Source organism: Canis aureus, chromosome 10 (assembly GCF_053574225.1).
Source record: "Canis aureus isolate CA01 chromosome 10, VMU_Caureus_v.1.0, whole genome shotgun sequence".
NCBI classification, from domain to species: domain Eukaryota; kingdom Metazoa; phylum Chordata; class Mammalia; order Carnivora; family Canidae; genus Canis; species Canis aureus.
Genome location: NC_135620.1, coordinates 19374667 through 19396230, shown reverse-complemented (window position 1 = coordinate 19396230; position 21564 = coordinate 19374667). Strand labels below are relative to the sequence as shown.

The 21564-nt window shown below is 37.7% G+C and overlaps 1 protein-coding gene across 3 annotated transcripts in view; it reads right to left on the bottom strand.

Moving 5' to 3' along the window:
* The window catches only part of SLC27A6 (solute carrier family 27 member 6), a 71893-nt gene that overhangs the window by 11229 nt on the left and 39100 nt on the right, over positions 1-21564 (bottom strand). For 2 of the 3 annotated variants that reach the window (XM_077911531.1, XM_077911530.1), the window contains exons 5-6: positions 11563-11757; positions 3113-3203 (exon numbers count right to left, since the gene is read on the bottom strand). In XM_077911531.1, the coding sequence (XP_077767657.1) occupies positions 3113-3203; positions 11563-11757 (286 nt within the window). The remainder of the gene's footprint in view (positions 1-3112; positions 3204-11562; positions 11758-21564) is intronic. The other variant, XM_077911532.1, reaches the window with a different exon arrangement.

The window sequence follows — 21564 nt, the reverse complement described above, 5'->3', positions numbered from 1 at the left end:
AAAATTTTAGATCAGGAGATGCCTGTGTGGCTCAGTGGTTGGGCATCTGCCTTTGGCTCTGGTTGTGATCTCGGGGTCCTAGGATCAAGTCCCGCATCTGGCTCCCTGAGAGGAGCCTGCTTCTCCCTCTGCCTATGTCTCTGCCTTTCTGTGTGTCTCTCATGAATAGATGGATAAAGTCTTTTAAAAAAATTTTTTTAGATCAGATTTACTCTAATTATTCAGAATTTTGCCCAGCAAGTTGCAAGGTAAAAATCTACTTCCAAGAGAAGGGTGGACGACACAGAGAAGCAGCAATCACTGCCTTAGAACATTCCAAGGTCATTGCTGACTTGCTTTGCCCCCTGTGAAGAGAGGCAATAACCAAGTGATTAATGAGATGGGGTTAATTCCAGCATGCTATAAAGCTATTTATGTTATTTTAACAATATTCAAAGCTCACTGTTCCCGCTCCTTCTGAACATCCTGGCTTTCAAAGATACAGTTGCCTCTGGTCAAGCCAAGTCTGCTCTGCTACTGCAGAAGCTCATCGTTGTCACTGTCATTACTGACACCTTCATCGTTATCATCATCCTCGCCATTGTTACACTTCCTGAGCACTTTCTGGGTAGCAGTCACTATTTTGAGCACTTATATTTATGTATCCCATCTGATCCTTATCCCAAACCTGTAACACATGCCCTCATACTATCTTCATTTTACAGGTAAAGAAACCAAGAAAGAGATAGTAATTTGCTCAATGTCATACAGTTGCCAAATGTTGGAGAAGGGTTTTGTTGTTGTTGTTGTTTTATAGGCTCAGGCTTGGGGCACCTGGGTGGCTCAGTTGTTGAGTGGCTGCCTTCAGCACAGGTCATGATCCCAGGGTCCCGGGATCGAGTCCTGCATTGGGCTTCCTGCATGGAGCCTGCTTCTCCCTCTGCCTATGTCTCTGTGTCTCTCATAAATAAATAAATGAATAAATAAATAAATAAAATCTTTTAAAAAATAAAAATAAAAAATAAAGGCTCAGACTCCATGCTGAGATCAAGACTCAGAGGTGTAACTGATTGAGCCCCCCAGGTATTCCTGAGATAGGTGTTTTTAAACCAGGTTCATCTGACTCCAACACATATGCCCTTCAGGCTACATTCCCTCTATTTCAGAAATTTCCAAGTCTCTCATGTTTCCCTTAAAATTTATGTTCTTTGTTTTTCTTCTTCAAGACACAAGTTGACAATTTCTTCCCTAATTATTGCAAATGCTTAAAAAGATCACAGTGTTTCTTATCTATTTGTTCTAGGCAAACGTATGCTAGACACAATATCATTAGCGGAAAAAAATATTGAGTAATTCATAATGAGAATTGCAAAACATTAAAGCAAATGTTTGGGGACAATCTGCCTTTTTTTAAAATGATTTATTTATATGAGAGACAGAGAGTGCGCATGCAGGAGCACAAGTCAGGGGAGGGGCAGAAGGAGAGACAGAGAGAATACTCAAGCAGACTTCCCGCTGAGTGTGGTGCCCTACATGTGGGGTTTGATCCCAGGATCCTGAGATCATGATCTGAGCCAAAATCAAGAGTTGGTTGCTTAATTGAGCCACCTGGAACTGGGACAATCTGCTTTTTTTAGAAACCCTGAGTTTGTAAAAGCAGTTCTGAGATTGAAGTTCCAATGTCAGATATTAACTTGAATGCAATAAATAAAACACACTATGGAGGCATGGCTGGCTCAGTCAGTAGAGCATGCAACTCTTGATCGTGGGGTTGTGAGTTCAAGCTCCATGTTAGGTGCCGAGATTACTTCAAAAAATAAAATCTTAAACAAAATAAAATAAAAAACACACTAGAAAATATATATTTTCTATATAATTAAAGTTCTTTAAAATCTTTTTAGAAATAGCTTTTCTCTTGGACACAGTTTATAGAGTTGAATTAGGGAAAAATATGTGATAAATGCCATTAGGCTTGAAATTTAGAGGAAAAAGAAATTTATTTTTTAATAGATAAGCCCTATCTTCTTTCTAAGCTTCCAACTACCAGAACACACAAACAAACCAGGTTTGTAACCATTATCTCCACATTTGAAGAAAAGATTTAAATGAATTCATCTCTGAAATGTAGTCTAAGCATATTTTGAAGACAGCAAAAAGTAATGTTGGCCTGATTTATTCAGAGTGAGTCTCTAAACAATTCCAAATGCACATATCTACATTCATATTTCTAGACTGATTATATGCAGCAGCAAGCTAAGAGTCTAACCAAAAATTATCAGAAAGTCTACCTTGGTAGAAAAGAGAAGGGTGTATAGCAAGCAAGCCAGACTCTCCATAGAGCTCTCCATAGGCTCTCCATAGAGCTCTGCATATAACACTTCATTTCATTGTCAACAACAACCTGACAAAATAAATATTGTCATCTCTACATATGAAGAAAATGAGACTCAGCTTGAGTGGCCTGCCCAAAGTTGCACAGTTTCTAAAGGGTGAGAGCCCAGATACAAATATAAGCCTGCTTGACTTTCTACTATACCTAGAATGATAACTAAGGCATTCTTTTTCTTTTTTTAAAAAAAATTTTTATTTATGATAGTCACAAAGGCAGGCACCAAACCGCTGCGCCACCCAGGGATCCCTAAGGCATTCTTTTTCATATTATATCTTGGTGATAGAGGACATTAGTGCCATTGTTACAACTAGAGGTAGTGGATTAGGAAAAACAGGACACCGTAGTAATCTGTTTTAAACAACAGTAACTCACCATCCAAGTGACCCACTTGGGGCTCCTACTATCGATAATGAAACTATTCTACCTGCATTGAAATTCCAAATAAATTCCATTACATATAAGTAATAGCCATTCTTTCTTTTCTTTTCTTTTTGTATATATTTTTTATTGGAGTTCTATTTGCCAACATATAGCATAACACCCAGTGCTCATCCCGTCAAGTGCTTCCCTCAGTGCCTGTCACCCAGTCACCACAACCCTCCACCCACCTCCCTTTCTACCACCCCTTGTTCGTTTCCTAGATTTAGGTGTCTCATTCTTTCTTTTCTATATTCAGTAGTAATTGAATAGAAATTCAGAAACTTTTGCCTGAAGAGACATGGTCAAATGCAAGAATCTTACCTTTTCTCACATGAATACACCAGCCCTGTTCATTTCTGATGGGTTCATCTTTTTGAAAATCATACTTTATCAAGTCAAAAGTGAAAAGAAGCTGCAAAAGAAAAATAAAACAAACAATAAAAACAAAAGCAACAAAATATTTGTGTACTGACATCTACTGGTAGTAGAGTATACGCTCAGACAATTGAAATAAGGAATTAGGAGGCAGATTTATGAAAACAAGTAAACTTTACTGATAACAAATTAAGTATGTATTTGAAAATCAAAACTGAAGGCTGTAGTGAACAGCACTTGTATCCCAGCATTTACTTTCATTTCACTTTTTTGTTGCACATTACCTTAGCAAAACATTAATATTATTCTTGAATGAGTGGTTCTAAGCATCCTTGCTCTCAATTACCTTCTCTATTAACTCTAGGGAAGAGGAATACTTCTTGCCTTCTACTTTTTGCAATTATTAAAAAATATCCCTCGAGGGGTACCTGGGTGACTTAGCTGGTTAAGCGACTGAATTTTGGTTTAGGCTCAGGTCATGATCCTAGGGTCATCAGATCCAGCCCCACACTGGGCTCCACACTGAGCATGGAACCTATTTAGGATTCTCTTTCTCCTCTCTTTCTGTCCCTCTGCTCATGCACTCTCTTGGTCTCTCTCTAATAAATAAACAAATAAATAACATTTAAAAAAAATTCCCTTGAAATGATGTCAACTACATGAATACAAGGACTTTATTGTCTATTTTTAATTTATGATCCCTTGAAAAGGCATTGGATGCCTACTTGACTTTTCAGCTTTTGCCCAGGCCTTTCACCTTCATGTCCCTAAAGTAACACTCAGTACTTCTGGGCACTGGCGGCTTGTGAGATAGCAAATTCATTAGAACATGCTCATCAGACTGGGAAACAAGCTAATTGTCCCCCATCTCTCCTTGTCCCTAAATGTGTCCAGCTACCCTACTCCTGCAATGTCCGCATTACCATGTCATGCAGATTCACCTATCCATTAAAGTATGACCCTGGGATGAAAAACTGCCGATGGGTTCAACTCAACCCCTTCATTTCATCTGTAAGAAAACTGAGGTTTCCCTGATCAATTAAATAAGCAATCTCATTAAGGTGAACTAGAAAATAGTAATCTAAAATTCAGAAAAAATAATAAAGGAGGACACATAGAAGGGAGAGAGACAAAAGAGGAGGAAGGACGAAATGAATAAATATAGAACAAAGATGTGGGAGAAGATGAATAAAGTTAGTGAGATAAATGCAGTATTATTTATCATCAAAGACTAGACACAAACATCCCTGGTTTTTAATCTCAGCAAAATCAGCATGTAATTAGAATCACAATTCATTATTTGAATTAGAATATAAATGACAGCAACTGATGTTGATTGAGCATCTACTATAGGCCAGATGCTGCTACTGGCCTAAGAGCAGTATTAATTTAATTACAAACACACTCTACGAGGTGGCAACTGTGCCATCTAAGATGTGGGCCAATGGGAGAGGTAGCAAAACAAAATATATTGTGATTCTATATTAACATGCAAGCTTGCATCTTGTTGGTCTTTGTAATTGGGATAACAGCTTTCTGGCCACTTGCCTAATGACTGGTAAAAAGAAAGGTTCCAGAAGTTCCAGAACGACATTTATCATTTCAGTCAAACAAGAAGAGAACCCTGTTTATTATCCATCTCCTGTTGTAACATGTTTTCTATTTTGAAAAATTTGCTCAGCAACTAATGATATCAGCGTTAGTGTTATTTCTTTTATATTAATTTGTCAACTGCATTCATGGGTGAGGTTTAATATATACCAAATCACCCCTCAGTGTGCCTCTTATCACATACAGGGGTCTTGCAGGTCACAAATTGGGTAATTTTATGATACAAATGGAATTTCAATATATCACAGCATCTTCTAGACCTAGTCAGGGTCTGAGTAGTAAGGTTCAGCCAGAGGGACTTCTATTTTTTTCTTGCCTTCAAGAGATCCCACAAGATTATAAAAATGGCTGTATCATCATAACACAGATAAAAAAAAGATCCCCACTTTTATATCCCCTAAATGTATATGTGCATGCATAGCTATGTATCTGGATCCAGAGCAGAGCTGCAGGGAGCCCCATTCATAATTGACTAGGGAAATGAATCCCCAGCACTGTGCAATCCACACCTATGTGACTCAGACACTGCCCATACACTACCTGTATGCTTTTGTATATTCACATTTATAAATTTAGAAGTTGGAAAGAGAACACAAAAATTATTCTCTCTGTTAATTCAGAGGAATGTGACTTGTCAAAATTAAAAACTCAAAAAGTGGTAGAGCTTAAACTAGAGCCCTGGGTACAATGATTGCAATTCAGTTTCCCCTCAACATTATATACATTGCTTCGAGCTACACAATAGAGGCTCATTTCTCTGTCACCATCAGGAAAGGTTGGTTTCTCTGCTTTCTTAAACAGAAGACCCTAGAAAAGCACAAACACACATAAATCATAAATCTATTATATATATATAATATTGACTATGCATGCATATCTATAAGGCATATATATCTATTTATATACATAAATACATATAATAATGTATATAATATTACACAGAGTTGGGTTATTATGAATACTTAGTCTTAGAATACATTGTCATGCAACAACATAGTTCTGAATGGTTCACAGAGTGAATGGTATTATTATTATTATTATTATTATTATTATTATTATTATTTTTTTTTATGATAGTCACAGAGAGAGAGAGAGAGGCAGAGACATAAGCAGAGGGAGAAGCAGGCTCCATGCACCGGGAGCCTGATGTGGGATTCGATCCCGGGTCTCCAGGATCGCGCCCTGGGCCAAAGGCAGGCGCCAAACCGCTGCGCCACCCAGGGATCCGAGTGAATGGTATTAAAAAAAACAAGCAAAATACAAAAATATGAAGAAAATTTATAATTTCTCCAAATTCAACCAAAAATAAACTGGCATTAACATGGTGTAATATATTCTCAATAGAGCCAAAGTGATCCCATTAAAGCTAAAACAGTAATAGTCTTTTGTTTGTAGTCTTTGCTCACCTCCCTATAACTACTGTGGTCTCACTGCTGTCCCTCAAACACAGCAGGCATGTAACCATCCGAGGGCCTTTGTACTGGCTATTCATTCCATTTTTTAAAAAAGATGTATTTATTTATTTATTTATTTTAGAGAGAGGGAGAGTGAGGGGGAGGTGCAGAGGGAGAGGGAGAGAGAGAATCTCAAGAAGACTCCCTGCTGAGCGTGGAGCCCTATGTAGGGCTCAATCCCACAACCCTGAGATCGTGACCTGAGCCAAAACCAAGAGTTGGAGTCTCAACCAACTGAACCACCCAGGCACCTCTATTCCTTCCATTTTGAACATCAGATTGTTTCACGACTCATTCTTTTATTTCCTTCAAGTCTTTCCCTAAATATCATTCTCAAAGTGCCCTTTCTGGCTACCCTCTCTCAAATTGCAAAAATCCCTCCCAACATGCACACACATGCACACACACATGCACACACACAATCTTCTTTTCCTGTTTAATTTGTCTCTTCAGCACTTATGAGTATGGAATGTTTATTATATTATGTGGTTTGTTTTCTGTCTTCCCCAACAGACTATAAACTGTACATGAGCAGGAATCTATGTCTGTTGTGTTCAGTGTGTTCAGTGAACACAGTGTTCAGGCATATTGAAGACTTTTAATAGACTATATAAAGGAATGCATTTGACAAGCATCAGTACAAATGTGTTTAAATTGGTAGAGAGAAAGGTAGGAAATAGATTAATAAAATAATATATGAAAAATGAAACCACACCATTTTAAGAACTGCAGTCAATTTAAATTTCCTTGAGTTTACCAAAAGAAAATGGAACTGAAGTTATGTTTCTTAAGCACAGAAGAGATCAGTTCCTGTGGAGTCAAGAATTTAACCTTCACTCCAGTTTAACCAGAGGTCTGGCTTTCACTCTCAGCTTCTGGGAGATAATCTCTATGCCTCTGCAGTGTTATGGCCAACAGGAGTATATGTGTTAGCCTAAGGGCTTTTGGCATCCAGATAGTAACCATAGGATTTAGATTTAGTGTCTCTGAGCCATCCAAATAATGTGACGTATGGAGACTTTGGGTCTCCCAGCTTGACCTCTTGAGGTATTCGAGATAGAGGTCAACCGCACAAGCAGCCAACTAGATTCAAATAACGGAGCTGCAAAGAAGACTGGACACCGAGGCTGGTGAGCTTCCCTTGCTGGCAGTACTCCATGTACATTGTCACATGTCAGTTCCAGGAGAGTAATGCCATCCTGACACCATATGTAAGGACACCTAAAAAGCCTTGTATTTGGTGCCCTCCTGATTCTGCCCTATTGCTTCTCCCTCCATCTGATTTTAATCTACATCTTTTAGATGTAATAAACAGTAATTATGAGCATAATAGCTTTCAGTGAGTTTTTTGAGCCCTTTGCGAATTACAGAACCCATGGTGGGTTGTAGGACTTCAAAAGTGGCAAATCCTGTCAGACGTGAGGGTGGTCTTGTGTGCATTATTGCCTAACTTCACAGCTGGTTAAATTTCCTGGTCCATAAAAAAAAATGCCTACTTTTAAGATAATAAAAAAGTTTATAGAAATGTGAAGGAGCCTTTTATTAAATCCTTTTATTTACATTGTACTTAAGGACTTACTATGAAAGATGAGAAAATTAGCACTTATATTTCCTCCTCTCCTCCTACCTAATTCCCATCTTTGTTAGTGCTGTAATTATTTTTATATTTTCAGGATTGATACTTCCATCCCATCTATAAACATAATTTGGAGCTGTTCAATCTTCTGTATTTAAATGGACTCAATCAAAACTTTTAACTGAAGGCGATTTCTTTATTTCTAAATTCTGCTTTATTTTCAGGTTGATTGGACAGTTTCACTGAGTGAATTATATAAAGAAGTACTGCATTCTTATAAATACATGAGTATTATCTTCTCTGATTTCTCAAACTTTTGAGGACACCTCTTCTGTCTTTTTACTCAAAGAACAACTGAGTCAGAAGTAAAATTCTTAGGTGAATACCTTCCTTCCTTTTTTTTCTGGCATTGAGTGTTTTGTTCTTGTTTTGAGAGATGCCTGAAATGATTCCCATCTGCACCCTACACTTTGTGCAACTTTTGTTTTCTCCTTAAGGTTCTTTAATTTATGTTCAGTAATTTTACCAGCATATATCTTTCTGATGGTCATTCTATATATATATATTTTTTTTTCCTGGAACACAGTGTGCTCTTTTGCTAAAGATTCAAGTCTTTAATTTAAGTAAGTTTTTCTCTATCAAGTTTCAGATACTTTTTTTCTTTTTGATTTTTTTTTTTCCTGCAGGAACACCAATTAGCAGGTATCAGATGATTGCCTGTGTTTTCAAAATCTATCTTTCTAATTTATTTTATATTCTTATTTTTTTTAATTCTTTTTATTGGGTTTGTGTGACTCCTTAATCTCCTCCATCTTGGTCCCTAACAATATTTACAGCCTGTAATATATTTGTCTTTGTGATACTTTCATTCTTCCTTTTTATTTTTTTCCCTTGAACTGAGTCTATCTACTTTCCACCCCATTTGTTGATTTATATTTCCCTTGTACTTTCTTTTGAACTCTTATTTTTAAAGAGAATATTATTGCAATTTTTGGACCTATGGGAAACTATTTTCCTAAACATTCCTCGGTCATTTTAGAGGGCTTATAATTTTGTTGTGTATCTACATTTTTTTCAGGTAGCTTTTATTAAGACTTATTTTCTCTTTTTTTTTCAAGTTTTATTTCCTCTAGGGATTTGTTTGTTCCCTCCCAATTATATTGTTCCCGAGGGCAGAAAAGGAGAAGCCAGTCTGTAACTGTTACTTGGGTTTGTCTCTCAAATGCAGTCACCAAATTGTTTACAGTGTTTTCTCTGGGGGTGTTATATTATAGCACACATACATATCCCTTCAGCTGTATGCACTTAAATGTAAGTACAGCACACAAAAAGGACATCTGGGATGCAGGAACTCTGTGTTGATGCCTCATCTTTTTCCTTCTCTATTAATATCTTATCTCTGTTTAGATGCTAATTTGCCTCTGAAACAGTAAGTGGAAGCTTTCATTAGGTTTACATTTTTGAGAGACAGACTTATCAAATTTCCCCACATGACTATGAAAAAAGTTATTGGCCCAAATTTTTCTGATGACCTGCTATGTAACAAAACAATAATACATGCATGAAATGAGAAAAGATAGAGTAGAATTCATATGATGCTAGGAACATTTTTTTTTCATTTCCAAGCTGAAAAAAAATACTAAAATAAGTTGAAAATCAGTTGTTTTCCAAATAGATTGGAGACAATCATGACTTCCTGCTTTATTGACAGTATCACAGTCTGACAGGGAATTTAAGATATTATAAAATTATAATGAAGTCAAGCCCGTAATGTTAAATACAAATCTTTTTCATTGTGCTCCTCCTGTTGGATGATTACTTGGGAATGACTCAGCTTCACTAAGGAGTTTTAATATGAATACCAAAGTTTTAATTCAACCAGTGCAACAAATTGAGAAAATTATCTGTAAGGAACGTAAAGCTCAGTAATATCAGCACTTACTTTCCCAAAATTACTTTTTGGAATGCAGATGCATTTCTGAGATGTCAATAAGACCCTCAAAATCCCAAAGAGTGTATCATAAAATTAGTTTGCATCTTCTCTAGGTGCCAAACATCAGAGCAACTTATACCAGCTTTGAGTCTATTTCTTTACTTTTAAAAAATTATGTGTTTATCTTTTCTGATCCTCCTCACTAAATGTTTATTTTGTATTTCTTTAATTTATGTTCTTAATTACTTCCTTCTTTTTCTTTGAGTTTATTTCAGTTGCTTTTTAATTTAACCCCAGAAATGGGTATAGGGCTCATAAATTTTCAACCATTCTTTTTTTTTTTTTTTTAAAGATTTTATTCATTTATTCATGAGAGAGAGAGAGAGAGAGAAAGGCAGAAACACAGGCAGAGGGAGAAGCAGGCCCCATGCAAGGAGCCTGATATGGAACTTGATCCCGGGACTCCAGGATCACGCCCTGGGCTGAAGGCAGGCACCAAACCACTGAGCCACCCAGGGATCCCCAATTTTCATCCATTCTTATGTAGATCCAAAAGTTTTGAAATAGAACATTTCATTTTGACTCAGTTCAAATTATTATTATTATTATTATTTTTTATTCATTTGAGAGAGAGAGAGCATGAGCACGAGCATGAGCGAGGGGGTGGAGTGGGGAGGGTGGAACAGAGAGGGAGGGAGAGGGACAAGTAGACTTTTCACAAAGCATGGAGCTTAACGTGGGGCTCCATCCCACACCCCAAGACCATGACCTAAACCAAAGTCAAGAATCAACTGACTGTGCTACCCAGGCACCCTGTCTCAAATAGTTTTTTACTTTCAATTATGATTTTTTTGTTGACTCATGGAAACTTACAAATGTTTTATTTTCAAATATATAGGAGATGACCTACCTGTCATTTAAAATTTCATTTCTATCTTAATTAAACTGCTGATGGAGAACACAATCCATATTCAATCCTCTGAAATTTGCTGGAATTCCCTAAGTGGCCCAGTAATCTTTGTGAATGCTTTATAACTGCTTGAAAAGAATGGATATTCTGCAGTTTTTAGATGCAGTATCCTATATATGTCCATTAGTTCAAATAATTTGTTTAGTGCATATTCTCTATCATTGAAGATCTTCTTTTGTGTGTTCTATCAAATACTGAAAGAACTATAATAGAATATTTTACTATGATTCTGGAGTTTTTAATTTCTGCTTGAGGTTATAAACATTTTCCTATATAAATTTAGAGAATATTTTCTTTACCTTCACTTTTATTTTTCACTTTCACTTTTCTCCAAAGGAGTTCTAGACTTCTGTGCAATCTTTTGGATTCTATGGCTGCTATCAGTTGGAAGTCTTTTACTCCCAGGTAAGTGATTTTGGGGGGTAGCTTTTAGATTTTAATGGTATCTTGATTTATTAGAAGCCTATACATAATTTTTGAATGATATAAAAATTAAGTATAAGCAGAAACATGGGACTGAAAATATGCAGGAAAAATGGAAAGAGTCAAATTAATATGTATCAGAAACTTTGCTTGCTATTTACACATCATATCATTAAATTTGAAAACAGAACAAAAGACTTGGGTATCATTATCCCCACATTATAAAGGAACACATGGGAGATACTTGAGGTTTTTTTAAGCTATGGTTCACCTAGAGCCATGACTTTATAGAAGTTCTCAACATTTCTAAATAAAAGAAAAAAAATAGAAAAGAAAAGTAATAATATTTACAATAATTTACAAGCAGGAAGTCTAGAAGAGAGGTAAACCGACCTCATATTTCCTTTGTAAAGAAAATACTATACTTACTTTGTAAAAGAAATTTGTTCTCCCAATGGATCCTATTTTCCCAGTGTGATTCATAAAACAAATGTTTCCTTCAGTAGCTCCATAAAGCTCACACATCTTAATATTTCCAAATCTGTCCAAAAATTCCCTCCATACATCACTCCGTACACCATTTCCAACTGCCAAACGCACTTGATGATCCTTTTCTCCTTCTCTCTGTTAAAGACAAGGTTTTACTTGTAATTTATTAATTCCAGTTCTCCATTCTTTTTTTCATTACTTGTAAACTAAATGGCAAATATCCAGAAGTAAGTTGCACATATGCAATAATGGAAGGGAAGTAAAAAAATTATGTTTAACTCTGTTGCAGAACCGTGTCCAATAGCTAATGAAACTAACATTGGCCTAAAGTAATACAGCTTTTACTACCCCATATCTGGAAAAAGATCTTCCTACATTCCAGATCATGAAAGCCTTTTTTTTGATAGAGATCAGGTAAGGCAGAAAGCATATTTCAGGGAAAAAAGCATTACTTTAAAAAAATTATAAAATATACTTGAGTCTGTACTCTCAGCCCTACTATTTATTACCTATATAACTTTGAACAAAAGGTTGAATACCATTCTGATTCTCAGTTTTTTCACTTGCAAAACTGAGAACATCTATCTCACCCATATACTGCATTTCAAGGGTAAACTCAAGGCCTAGCATATGGTAAACAGTAAATTAAGGTCATCTAATCCTTGTAATATTTGGCTTGCAAATATTATGGCAACTACTTGTAAATATTATTTTTGAATGCACAATATTCTCACATCTTTACTTCTGATTCATACTTTAGAATTAAAAGAAAAAAGAAAATATATTTTATTCTATGTTCAATAGGCACTATGTTAAGTAACATGAATTATACACTGATCAAAAATGAGAACCTCACACCTGTTAGAATGGCTATTTTTATTTTTTTCAAATATTTTATTTATTCATTTGAGAGAGAGAGAGATAGACATAGCAAGCAACCAAGAGAGCACAAGTAGGGAGGAAAGGGAGAAGCAGGCTCCCTCCTCAGCAGGGAGCCCGATGTAGGGCTTGATCTCAGGACACTGAGATCATGACCTGAGCCAAAGGCAGACGCCTAACCAACCACCTGAGCCACCCAGACACCCCTAAACATGCTATTTTTATTTTTAAATTTTATTTATTTATTTTTTTAAATTATTATGGAGCAGATTTAGATTATGGAGCAAATCTTCCACATTCTTGTTCCTTTTTAAAATATTTTATTTATTTATTCATAGACACACCGAGAGAGAGACGCAGAGACACAGGCGGAGGGAGAAGCAGGCTCCATGCAGGGAGCCCGATGTGGGACTCCAGGATCACACCCCAGGCTGCAGGCGGCGCCAAACCGCTGCGCCACCCGGGCTGCCCTAAACATGCTATTTTTAAAAGAGATAAGAAATAACAAGTGTTGGCAAAGACGTTTTGGAAAGGGAACTCTTGCACTATGGGGTGGGAATGTGAATTGGTACAGCTACTGTGGAAAACAGAAAGGAGTTTCCTCCAAAAATTAAAACTAAAACCCCCCATATAATCCAGCAATTCCACTTCTGGGCACTTCTGTGAAGGAAATAAAAATGCTAATTAGCAAAGATATATGCACCTTCATGTTCACTATAGCATTATATACAGTAGCCAAAACACAGAAACAACCTAAGTGCCCATTGACAGATGAATGGGTAAACAAATTGTGGTACACACACACACACACACACACACACGTGTACACACAGACAGTGTGATGTTATTCAGCCAAGAAATATTGCCATCTGCAACAACATACATAGACCTTGAGGGTATTATGCTTAGCGAAATAAGTCAGAGAAAGACAAAGACCATGTGATCTCATTTATGTGTGAAATAAAAAAGAACCCCTTCCCAAATTCTCCAAATCCAAAGCTCATAGATATAGAAGAACAGAGGCAGGGAGTGGGTGGGGGATGAAATGGGTAAAGGGGATCAAAACGTACAACCTTTCAGATAACAGAATAAGTCATGGGAAGGTTACATACAGCATGGTGAATACAGTTAAAAATGCTGTGCTAAATATCTGAAAGTTGCTAAGAAAGTAAATCTTAAGTTTTGCCACAAGGAAAAGAAATTTATAACTATGTGTAATGTTGGACCTTAACTAGGCTTATGTTGATGATCAATCTGCAATATATACAAATATCAACTCATGTCATACACCTTGGACTTAGATGATGTTAAATGTCAATTATATCCTACTAAAAAATTAGACTAAGAATATACTATCAATTAGAGCAAGTATATACTATCAGTATAGTTATGGTAAATCCATAAGTCCCTCTGAGCCACCCCTATCCTCACCAAAGCTATTATAAAATTAACAAGAAAAAATAATACATTAGCAATAATCATAGAAGAGAAAACAATGTCCTTGACACTTGTAATTCAAAATGATCAATTGGTCACATTCTTTATCTCAGTTCCTCCTCAGTCTTAAAGGAAAGATTTTAACCTATTAATTCTCAAGAACAGAGAGAATGTGAGTGCAAAGTAAGTTTGGAAACTGGAAAGCAAACAGGCGATAGCCATGTGAGCGGAAAAGGCTGGCATCAAAGCCTGAGGTGGGGACACAATAAATGGTCTGAGGTGTTATGGAAACAACACAAAGAATAAGGAAGGCAGAAGGCTTGGTTGAAAATTTTTAAGAAGTTCCTGTACCCTTAGAGACTCCAACACTGACAAGGTATCTGGACATCTGCCCTCACTATGCATTAGCCAAACACTGGAAACTAACTCTCTGGAGATGTCCATCCACATAGACACCAGTTTGGGTTGAGGAACCTAATGAAAACAGGAGTGTTACATAGAAGTATGAATACTAAATGGTGAGATCTTTAAACCCTTCTACTCTGAGCTCAGAGCAAAACTAATTCTGAGTGACAGAAATCCGAATACTGTCCATACATGGTGGGACAGTGAGTGATCTTGAAGCTATCCAGGGGGATAGTCTTCAAGAAAAAAATAAGTTAAATTACTTAAAAATACTCCAAGTGCTATTCAGTCAAATTGAGAAATTTCAGCTGTGAAGGAGAACTTGAGAGTATTTTGTATTGATTCCTTTAGACACTCCCTAATTCATTAAGCATTCAGAAAGCTAAATTTTTTAAAAGGCAATTACTGGAAATGAAAAGTTGAAACAGTCAAGCTGTAATTATATTTTAATTACATGATGTGCTGCAGCTGTGAATAAAATGTACATATTATAATTTCTTTATAATAACTTAAAAATGATTATCAACACATTTTAAAATGATCATAATCATATTTGTGCCAAAGAGAGAGAAGCAATAATATGTATGTGAATATGTGAGTAGGAAGCAGGTAGCTGACACTTAAAACTGAAACACCCAGAAATAGTTACATATTTGATTGAGAAATATGTGACTACACAACAACCACAAATCCCTTTAAATAACTAAGGGTGTCTACCTCTAGAGATCAGGTATTGATAGCAGGCGGTTACTGTTTAGAGGACTATTTGAGTTTTTAAACTATAGAAGTCCTTATTTAAGAGAATAAAAATTGAATGAAAAAAAACCAAGGCAAATAAGAGCGTGGAAATACCTAAAATAAGACTCCAACTTGCTGATTTCCTTAGCCCCACATCAAGAGAATTAACGATAAACATTCTGCAGACAGAAAAAAAACCACAAAAACCTTACTCTGATAAGAGCAGCTCCTTCCAAAACAGAGTAGCAGTTCTGAACTGGTTCGCACCTCCTACGGGCATGTTGGATATTGCCTACCTGCTACAGAACTAGTTCTTGAATTTTCTGCTGCCATTTCTCTGTATAAAACAGTAGTGGCACAAATCTTAGGATTTATTTTGCTTGAACAGAGAACAATCTTTTATATGGTATAACTCTTGGATGCTTTCCAGGTCAGAGAGGAGTTTCAGCAAGTATCATTATTTATAAAATGTGTTGGCACACTCCAGAAAACAATAAGAAGGTGGTTTATAAACCAAACTCCATAGACTCTAACCTGTGTGTGCTACAGCTATAGAAGCTTACCGAATAAGGGTAAATATTCACCCAAAAATGATTCAATTGATAGAGAAAATCGAATTATCAATACTAGGGTAAGGCTTTTATCTAAAAATATCAATTTCACTTTTTTAACCCTCAAGACATCTTTTTTTCTATGGCCTTCTTTTTTATTTAATTTTTAAAATTTATTTGAGAGAGAGAGAGAGAGAGAGAAACCAGGGAAAAAATCCTCAAGCAGAGTCCCTGCTGAGCATGGATTCCATGGTGGGGCTCCATCCCAGAACCCTAAAATCATGACCTGAGCCTAAATCAAGAGTCAGATCCTTAACTGAATGAGCCACTCAGGTGTCACTGATCTTTCCCTTTAAAACAAATCCAGAAGATCATGCTTTGAGGGGTATGAGGAAAGATGAACTGATTCATTATTTATTATTTGAATAAAGGAAACAAAAATCTGAATGATATTATTGACAACTTTAGGTAATTATCTCAGTAAACTGTAAAACAACTATAATTTACATCACTCACATCAATTATGTCCTTTATATTTCATTCTTTCAGGAGTGCTTAGGTTTGTATTTTCAGTTTTCTTTTAAAGGAATATTTAGAGAATTGTTTAAAAGTATTTTGTGTGCATGTACTGATTCAGTTTAAAGATGTCTGTAAAATTTTAGACTTTTATTAATGGAGGACCTTCTATTTGCAAGCCTTTGGATAAGTAAAGCTGAATAAATTGTAAACTAAATTTTGTGAAATCTGAATTGGCTATAAATGAGACAAATCATTACATGAAATTTTAAAAGTTATGCTTTTCTCACAAAGTTAATTCTAGATGAACATAATAGTTAAATATAAAGAAGAAAATTGTGTTGATTTTTTTGCTATTGGATGGAAAAGGAGATTTTAAATCACAAATTAGGTAGAAATACTAACAAAATGAGAGAATAATATATTTAATTATAAAAATAAACACAGGGCACCTGGGTAGCTCAGCCGGTTAAGCATTTGCCTTTGCCTCAAGTCATGATCTCAGGGTCCTGGGATCCAGCCCCATATCAGGCTTCCCTGCTCAAGAGGAAGTTGGCTTTTTCCTCTCCCCTACTCATGCTCTCTCTCTCTCTCTCTGTCTCAAATAAATAAATAAATAAAATCTTTAAAAAATAATTTTAAAATTATATAAAACCTGTAGCAAGTCCAAAAGACAGTTATTTTTGGCATACACACACACTTATATGTATATACATATACAAAAAGAAGGAAAGAGAGAGAGAGAGAAATAAACAAAAGTTTTTAAAAAGTAGTTTGCACAAGAATGGAAAATTTACCTAAAACACACATACAATAAGATGTTCTCATAAGGTCTAAATCAAGGGTTAGCAAAATAGGGGCCAGATTCAGTCTACTTTCTGTTTTTGTGAATAAAGTTTTATTAGAATAGCACCACATCTATTTATATGGACTATCTCTTGCTGCTTTTGTAATAGAGAGGCAGAATTAAATATCTGTGACAGAGAAGCATGATCCATAAAGCCTAAAATAATATATTAATCTGTGCTTTTGCTGACCTTTGTCCTAAATTGTAAAGAAAGAAAAAAGCGCCACAGCTTCCTAATGTTAAGACAAGCCAAGTATCATCTGGTTTCACTGGATGTTACACTGGTTCTACAAATATTGATCCATTAAAATTCTTCATCCAGATGCCCATGTACACTCATTTTATGTTTCTTTCTTAAAATGGGCTTTATCTCACTGGAAATAACTGGGAACTGGTTTTATTTGTAAAGGGGGTGAGTAGCTTCTCATGCAATTGAGCATTTGGTCAGTGGGCAAAATTTTGATCAGATGGGTCTTTTATCCAGCTAGTGATGTGAAGCTGTGGGAGATGACTGGAAGCCAGAGGAGAGCATCAAGCAGAGCCTGATGTAATAACTACATTAATCTGGTGCCCACTGGCATGATGGACTGGGAGTTGGCAGCAGTATGAAGTGGAAAAGGTGGGTCAGCAGAATGGCAAATGTGAGAAAAAAACATAATCAGGACTGGCAATGGGAGTTTTAAAAAGTGATCCTGGAATATATGGAAATTGGGAGGTTGGTCTGAGGGTTGCTTATTATATTAGGTTTATATGTGTCTGTTTTGAAATTGTTCAGAAACTGGTGGTACATCATCTAAAACACAACCAAATTTTTATAACTCCCCCCTAAAATTAAAAAAAAAAAATCCCCTTCAGGATGCTTGAAGTGCTGGCTGAGTGTCTGACTCTTGATCTCAGCTCAGGTCTCGATCTCATGGTTGTGAGTTCCAGTCGTGCATTGGGTAGGTGCTAGGTGTGGAAGGAAGGAAGGAAGGAAGGAAGGAAGGAAGGAAGGAAGGAAGGAAGGAAGGAAGGAAGAAAAAAAATCCCTTTAGCTGTCCGTAAGTTCCTTCAAACCTTCTCAGAAGAAATTCTTATTCCTTTTAGCTCTCCCTGAGGCATGAACGTACTGCTTAAATATCACTAGATATCTAAGCTGCATCGGAAATGGAATGAGGAGAGTATGCATAAGTACAATTAGATGAATGAAGGAATACTTAAGACCTACATATATACATGCAGAAGAGAAAGAAGACACAGACTGGCAGAGAATTAAAGATGAGACAGAGATAGAGAATACATGGAGAGAAGCAGAGACACACAGAAAGGAGGAAAGACAGGCAAAAGTGAAAGAAAGTGAGAGAGACCCACAGAGAAGAAAAGCAAGAGAGACATACAGAGCAAGAGAGTGGAGAGAGACGGGAAGGGGAGAGACATGGGGGGAGGGAGAGAGTATAAACAAAACAGAAAGGGACAAAGAGTGAAACAGAGATGTATGATGACAAAGACAAAGACTGACATATTCAGAGGCAGGGAGAGACCCTATGAGGGAGGAAACAAGGAGAAACTCCAAGTGATGCAGGGAGATGCTCACACCCACTCATGGATGTGATGCAGGAATGCAACGTGCATCATATTCACAGAGACACGGAGACCCCCATGCTGAGATGCAGAGGCAAAGGCCCATGCCCAGGAGGGGTGCTTGCTCTCTCCCGCTCACCCTCCCTCTCTTTCCTTCTCACACACAGGATCTCTCCTTCCCCCCCCCCCATGCACAGAGGGAGAGAGAGAGAGAAAGTAAAACAACAACAACAAAAAGATCACCTAGACCAGAGACACAGACTTGAAGAAAGAAAGACGCACACACAGAGACACACAAATACAGAGACACAGGGATTGGGACCCACAGAAAGAGATACAAGCAAACCAAACCAAGAAGCAAACAAGGAAACACAGGTGAGGTAGAAACAGAGGAAGGGTGACAAATGCAGAAATCCACAGGGTGTGGGGACAGGAAACAAAGACATGTCTACAGTCAAATCAGCAGAAGCAAAAGGAGTGGATGTGTTCAGGTTACTGTATTATCTCCTTTTAATCACCGTGACAACCCTATAAAATAAGATGCGTTATCCTCATGTTGCACACTGGGACAGTGAAGTTCAGGTCCAAGGTCACAGACGCGAACTAGACAAGCGACAGAATGTGGACTCATTAAAACGAGAGTGCGAGAGTGCGTGTAGGCAGGGGCCGTTCTCTCCTCCGCGGTGCTCCGTTGCCTGGACAGTGCCCGGTGCACGAGGGGTGCTCACAGCATATCCGTGGAAGGGAGGCAGGGGGCAGGGAAGGCAAGTCCTAGAAAGAAGGAGACCAAGAGGGAGGGAGGGAGGGAAAGAAAGAAGGCGAGGACAGAAAAAACCAGCTCAAAACCCCCCAAAGCCCACGTTCTATTTTTCCAAGTATTTCCCTAAGATTTTAGTAATAGGAAGCGATCAAAATATGTGTTTCTAGTTCAATAGTTGGTGCTTAAATATTTATAGACTCGCACACACGCAGAGAGTAGGCCATTTTACAGTACACGGGAAGTACTCATTGGTTTTCTCCAGCCACTTAAAATCCCATTTGAGGGATCCCTGGGTGGCGTAGAGGTTTGGCGCCTGCCTTTGGCCCAGGGCGCGATCCTGGAGACCCGGGATCGAATTCCACGTCAGGCTCCCGGTGCATGGAGCCTGCTTCTCCCTCTGCCTGTGTCTCTGCCTCTCTCTCTCTCTCTATGTGTGACTATCATAAATAAATAAAAATTAAAAAAAAATCCCATTTGAAATTTAAAAGGAAATCTGCCGAATGAGTTAGACCTTCTAATAGGGGTCCCAGGGTCTTGGGGTTCCTTTTGTACCCATATCAAGTTGGACACACTGTGTCCAACTGATGTGACCAGACCAGTACAGGATGCCATCCGGCGGACCGAGGTTCCAGTCTCATCAAAGCGATCTCGAGGAGCCCTTTCCCGCAGTGTAGGGTGAGCTGCTACATGCCAGGCAGTGGTTAAGCTACAGCTCCATCCTACTGAGCCTTATATTTATTTAATCACTTGCTGGAGTGGGCAGGCCTCTAACAATGCCCTCCTAGAAACAAAGTCTTTTTCTTCCAGAACATGGGCTGAATCCTACCCAGCAAATCTAAATCGCATCCAAGCTAAGTGCCTCTTTCTATGCCTATGGAAAGCGAACGTCTGAAGGTTCTGCTTCAACACAGGTAATTTTGCATCAACCTTGATTTCTCAGAAGCAGAGAGTGTTTGTTGATAGATGGAGACACAGAAAAGAAATAGAAATTAACAGTGAAAACGAAAGGGCGAATCATTTTGCTTTCAGCCTCGGGTAAATGGCTGCTTAATGTGCAAAACACAAGTATGGTCTAATTCCTAAAGGATCATCTGAAACGTGTAACAACACATGCTAGGGATTATGATTCTTCCATCTTGATTCTCTTTATAAGACCTTTAATTTTCTAAAACCTGCTGGTAATTACACATGCACACGGGTCACACCAACACATTTCATGTAATGAGAACTATATTCCAACAGTTTGCTGCCTTCACAGATGCTCCAATATTACAGGCTGGAAAAAAAAAAGGGCAGCAAGCCAACTGGGTGTTACAGAACGGATACAAAGTAACACTAAATGCAAACAGACTGTCAAAGAATCCCGAGGCCAAAAAAAAAAAAAGCGTAAAATAGCAGACTTTCTTTTTTTTTATTCTTAAAAGATTTTATGTATTGAGAAAGAGAGCATGCACAAGCAGGGGGAAGGGCAAAGGGAGAGGCAGCCTCCCCACTGAGCAGGGACCACCCCCCCACTTTCCAACTCAGGGCTCAACTTAGGGCTTGATCCCAGGACCCTGGGATCATGACCCGAGCCAAAGGCAGACGCTTAACCAACTGAGCCACCCAGGTGTCCCAATAGCAGACTTCCTTATACTGGAGCAGGAAAGGAATGGTGGTGGTTGGGGGGTTGGGGGAGCAGACAGGGTGGAGGCCTCTCCTGAGAAAGGCCTGGAGAGTATTTAAAAGGAGAGACCTAAAAATAAATAAATAAATAAATAAATAAATAAATAAATAAATAAATAAATAAATAAAAGGAGAGACCTGCCTCACTAACTTGACAGGCTCCAGCTTCCAAAAGCCTTTGCCACGTGGCCTCTCCAGGCTGAGTCTGGGCAGGCCATGGTTTCGAGACACCAGCCCTCAGTTCAACAAATCATTTTAAGGCATAAATAATAGCATGAAAAGAACTCTGTGATCTCAAGTGTTAACAGCAGAAAGCAACCACAATGTGGGCTTATTTCAAACTCCTCTTCTAGATAGAATAGTGAGAGGGACTGCCATTTACAGGCCACTTCTTCTGAACAAGTGTTTTCTATTCTGGCAGCCCTCAGGGGAACTCACAGTGGAGGGAAAGCCACGTTGCAGGCCAGAGTTATTTCCAGATCGCCTTGTTTGAGGATGACTGACTCCAGGAGTCTATGCAAGGTTTGCCTTGAACCTGAATGACAGTACAAAGCTGGATGAAAAAAAAGGGGGGGCTGTGTAGA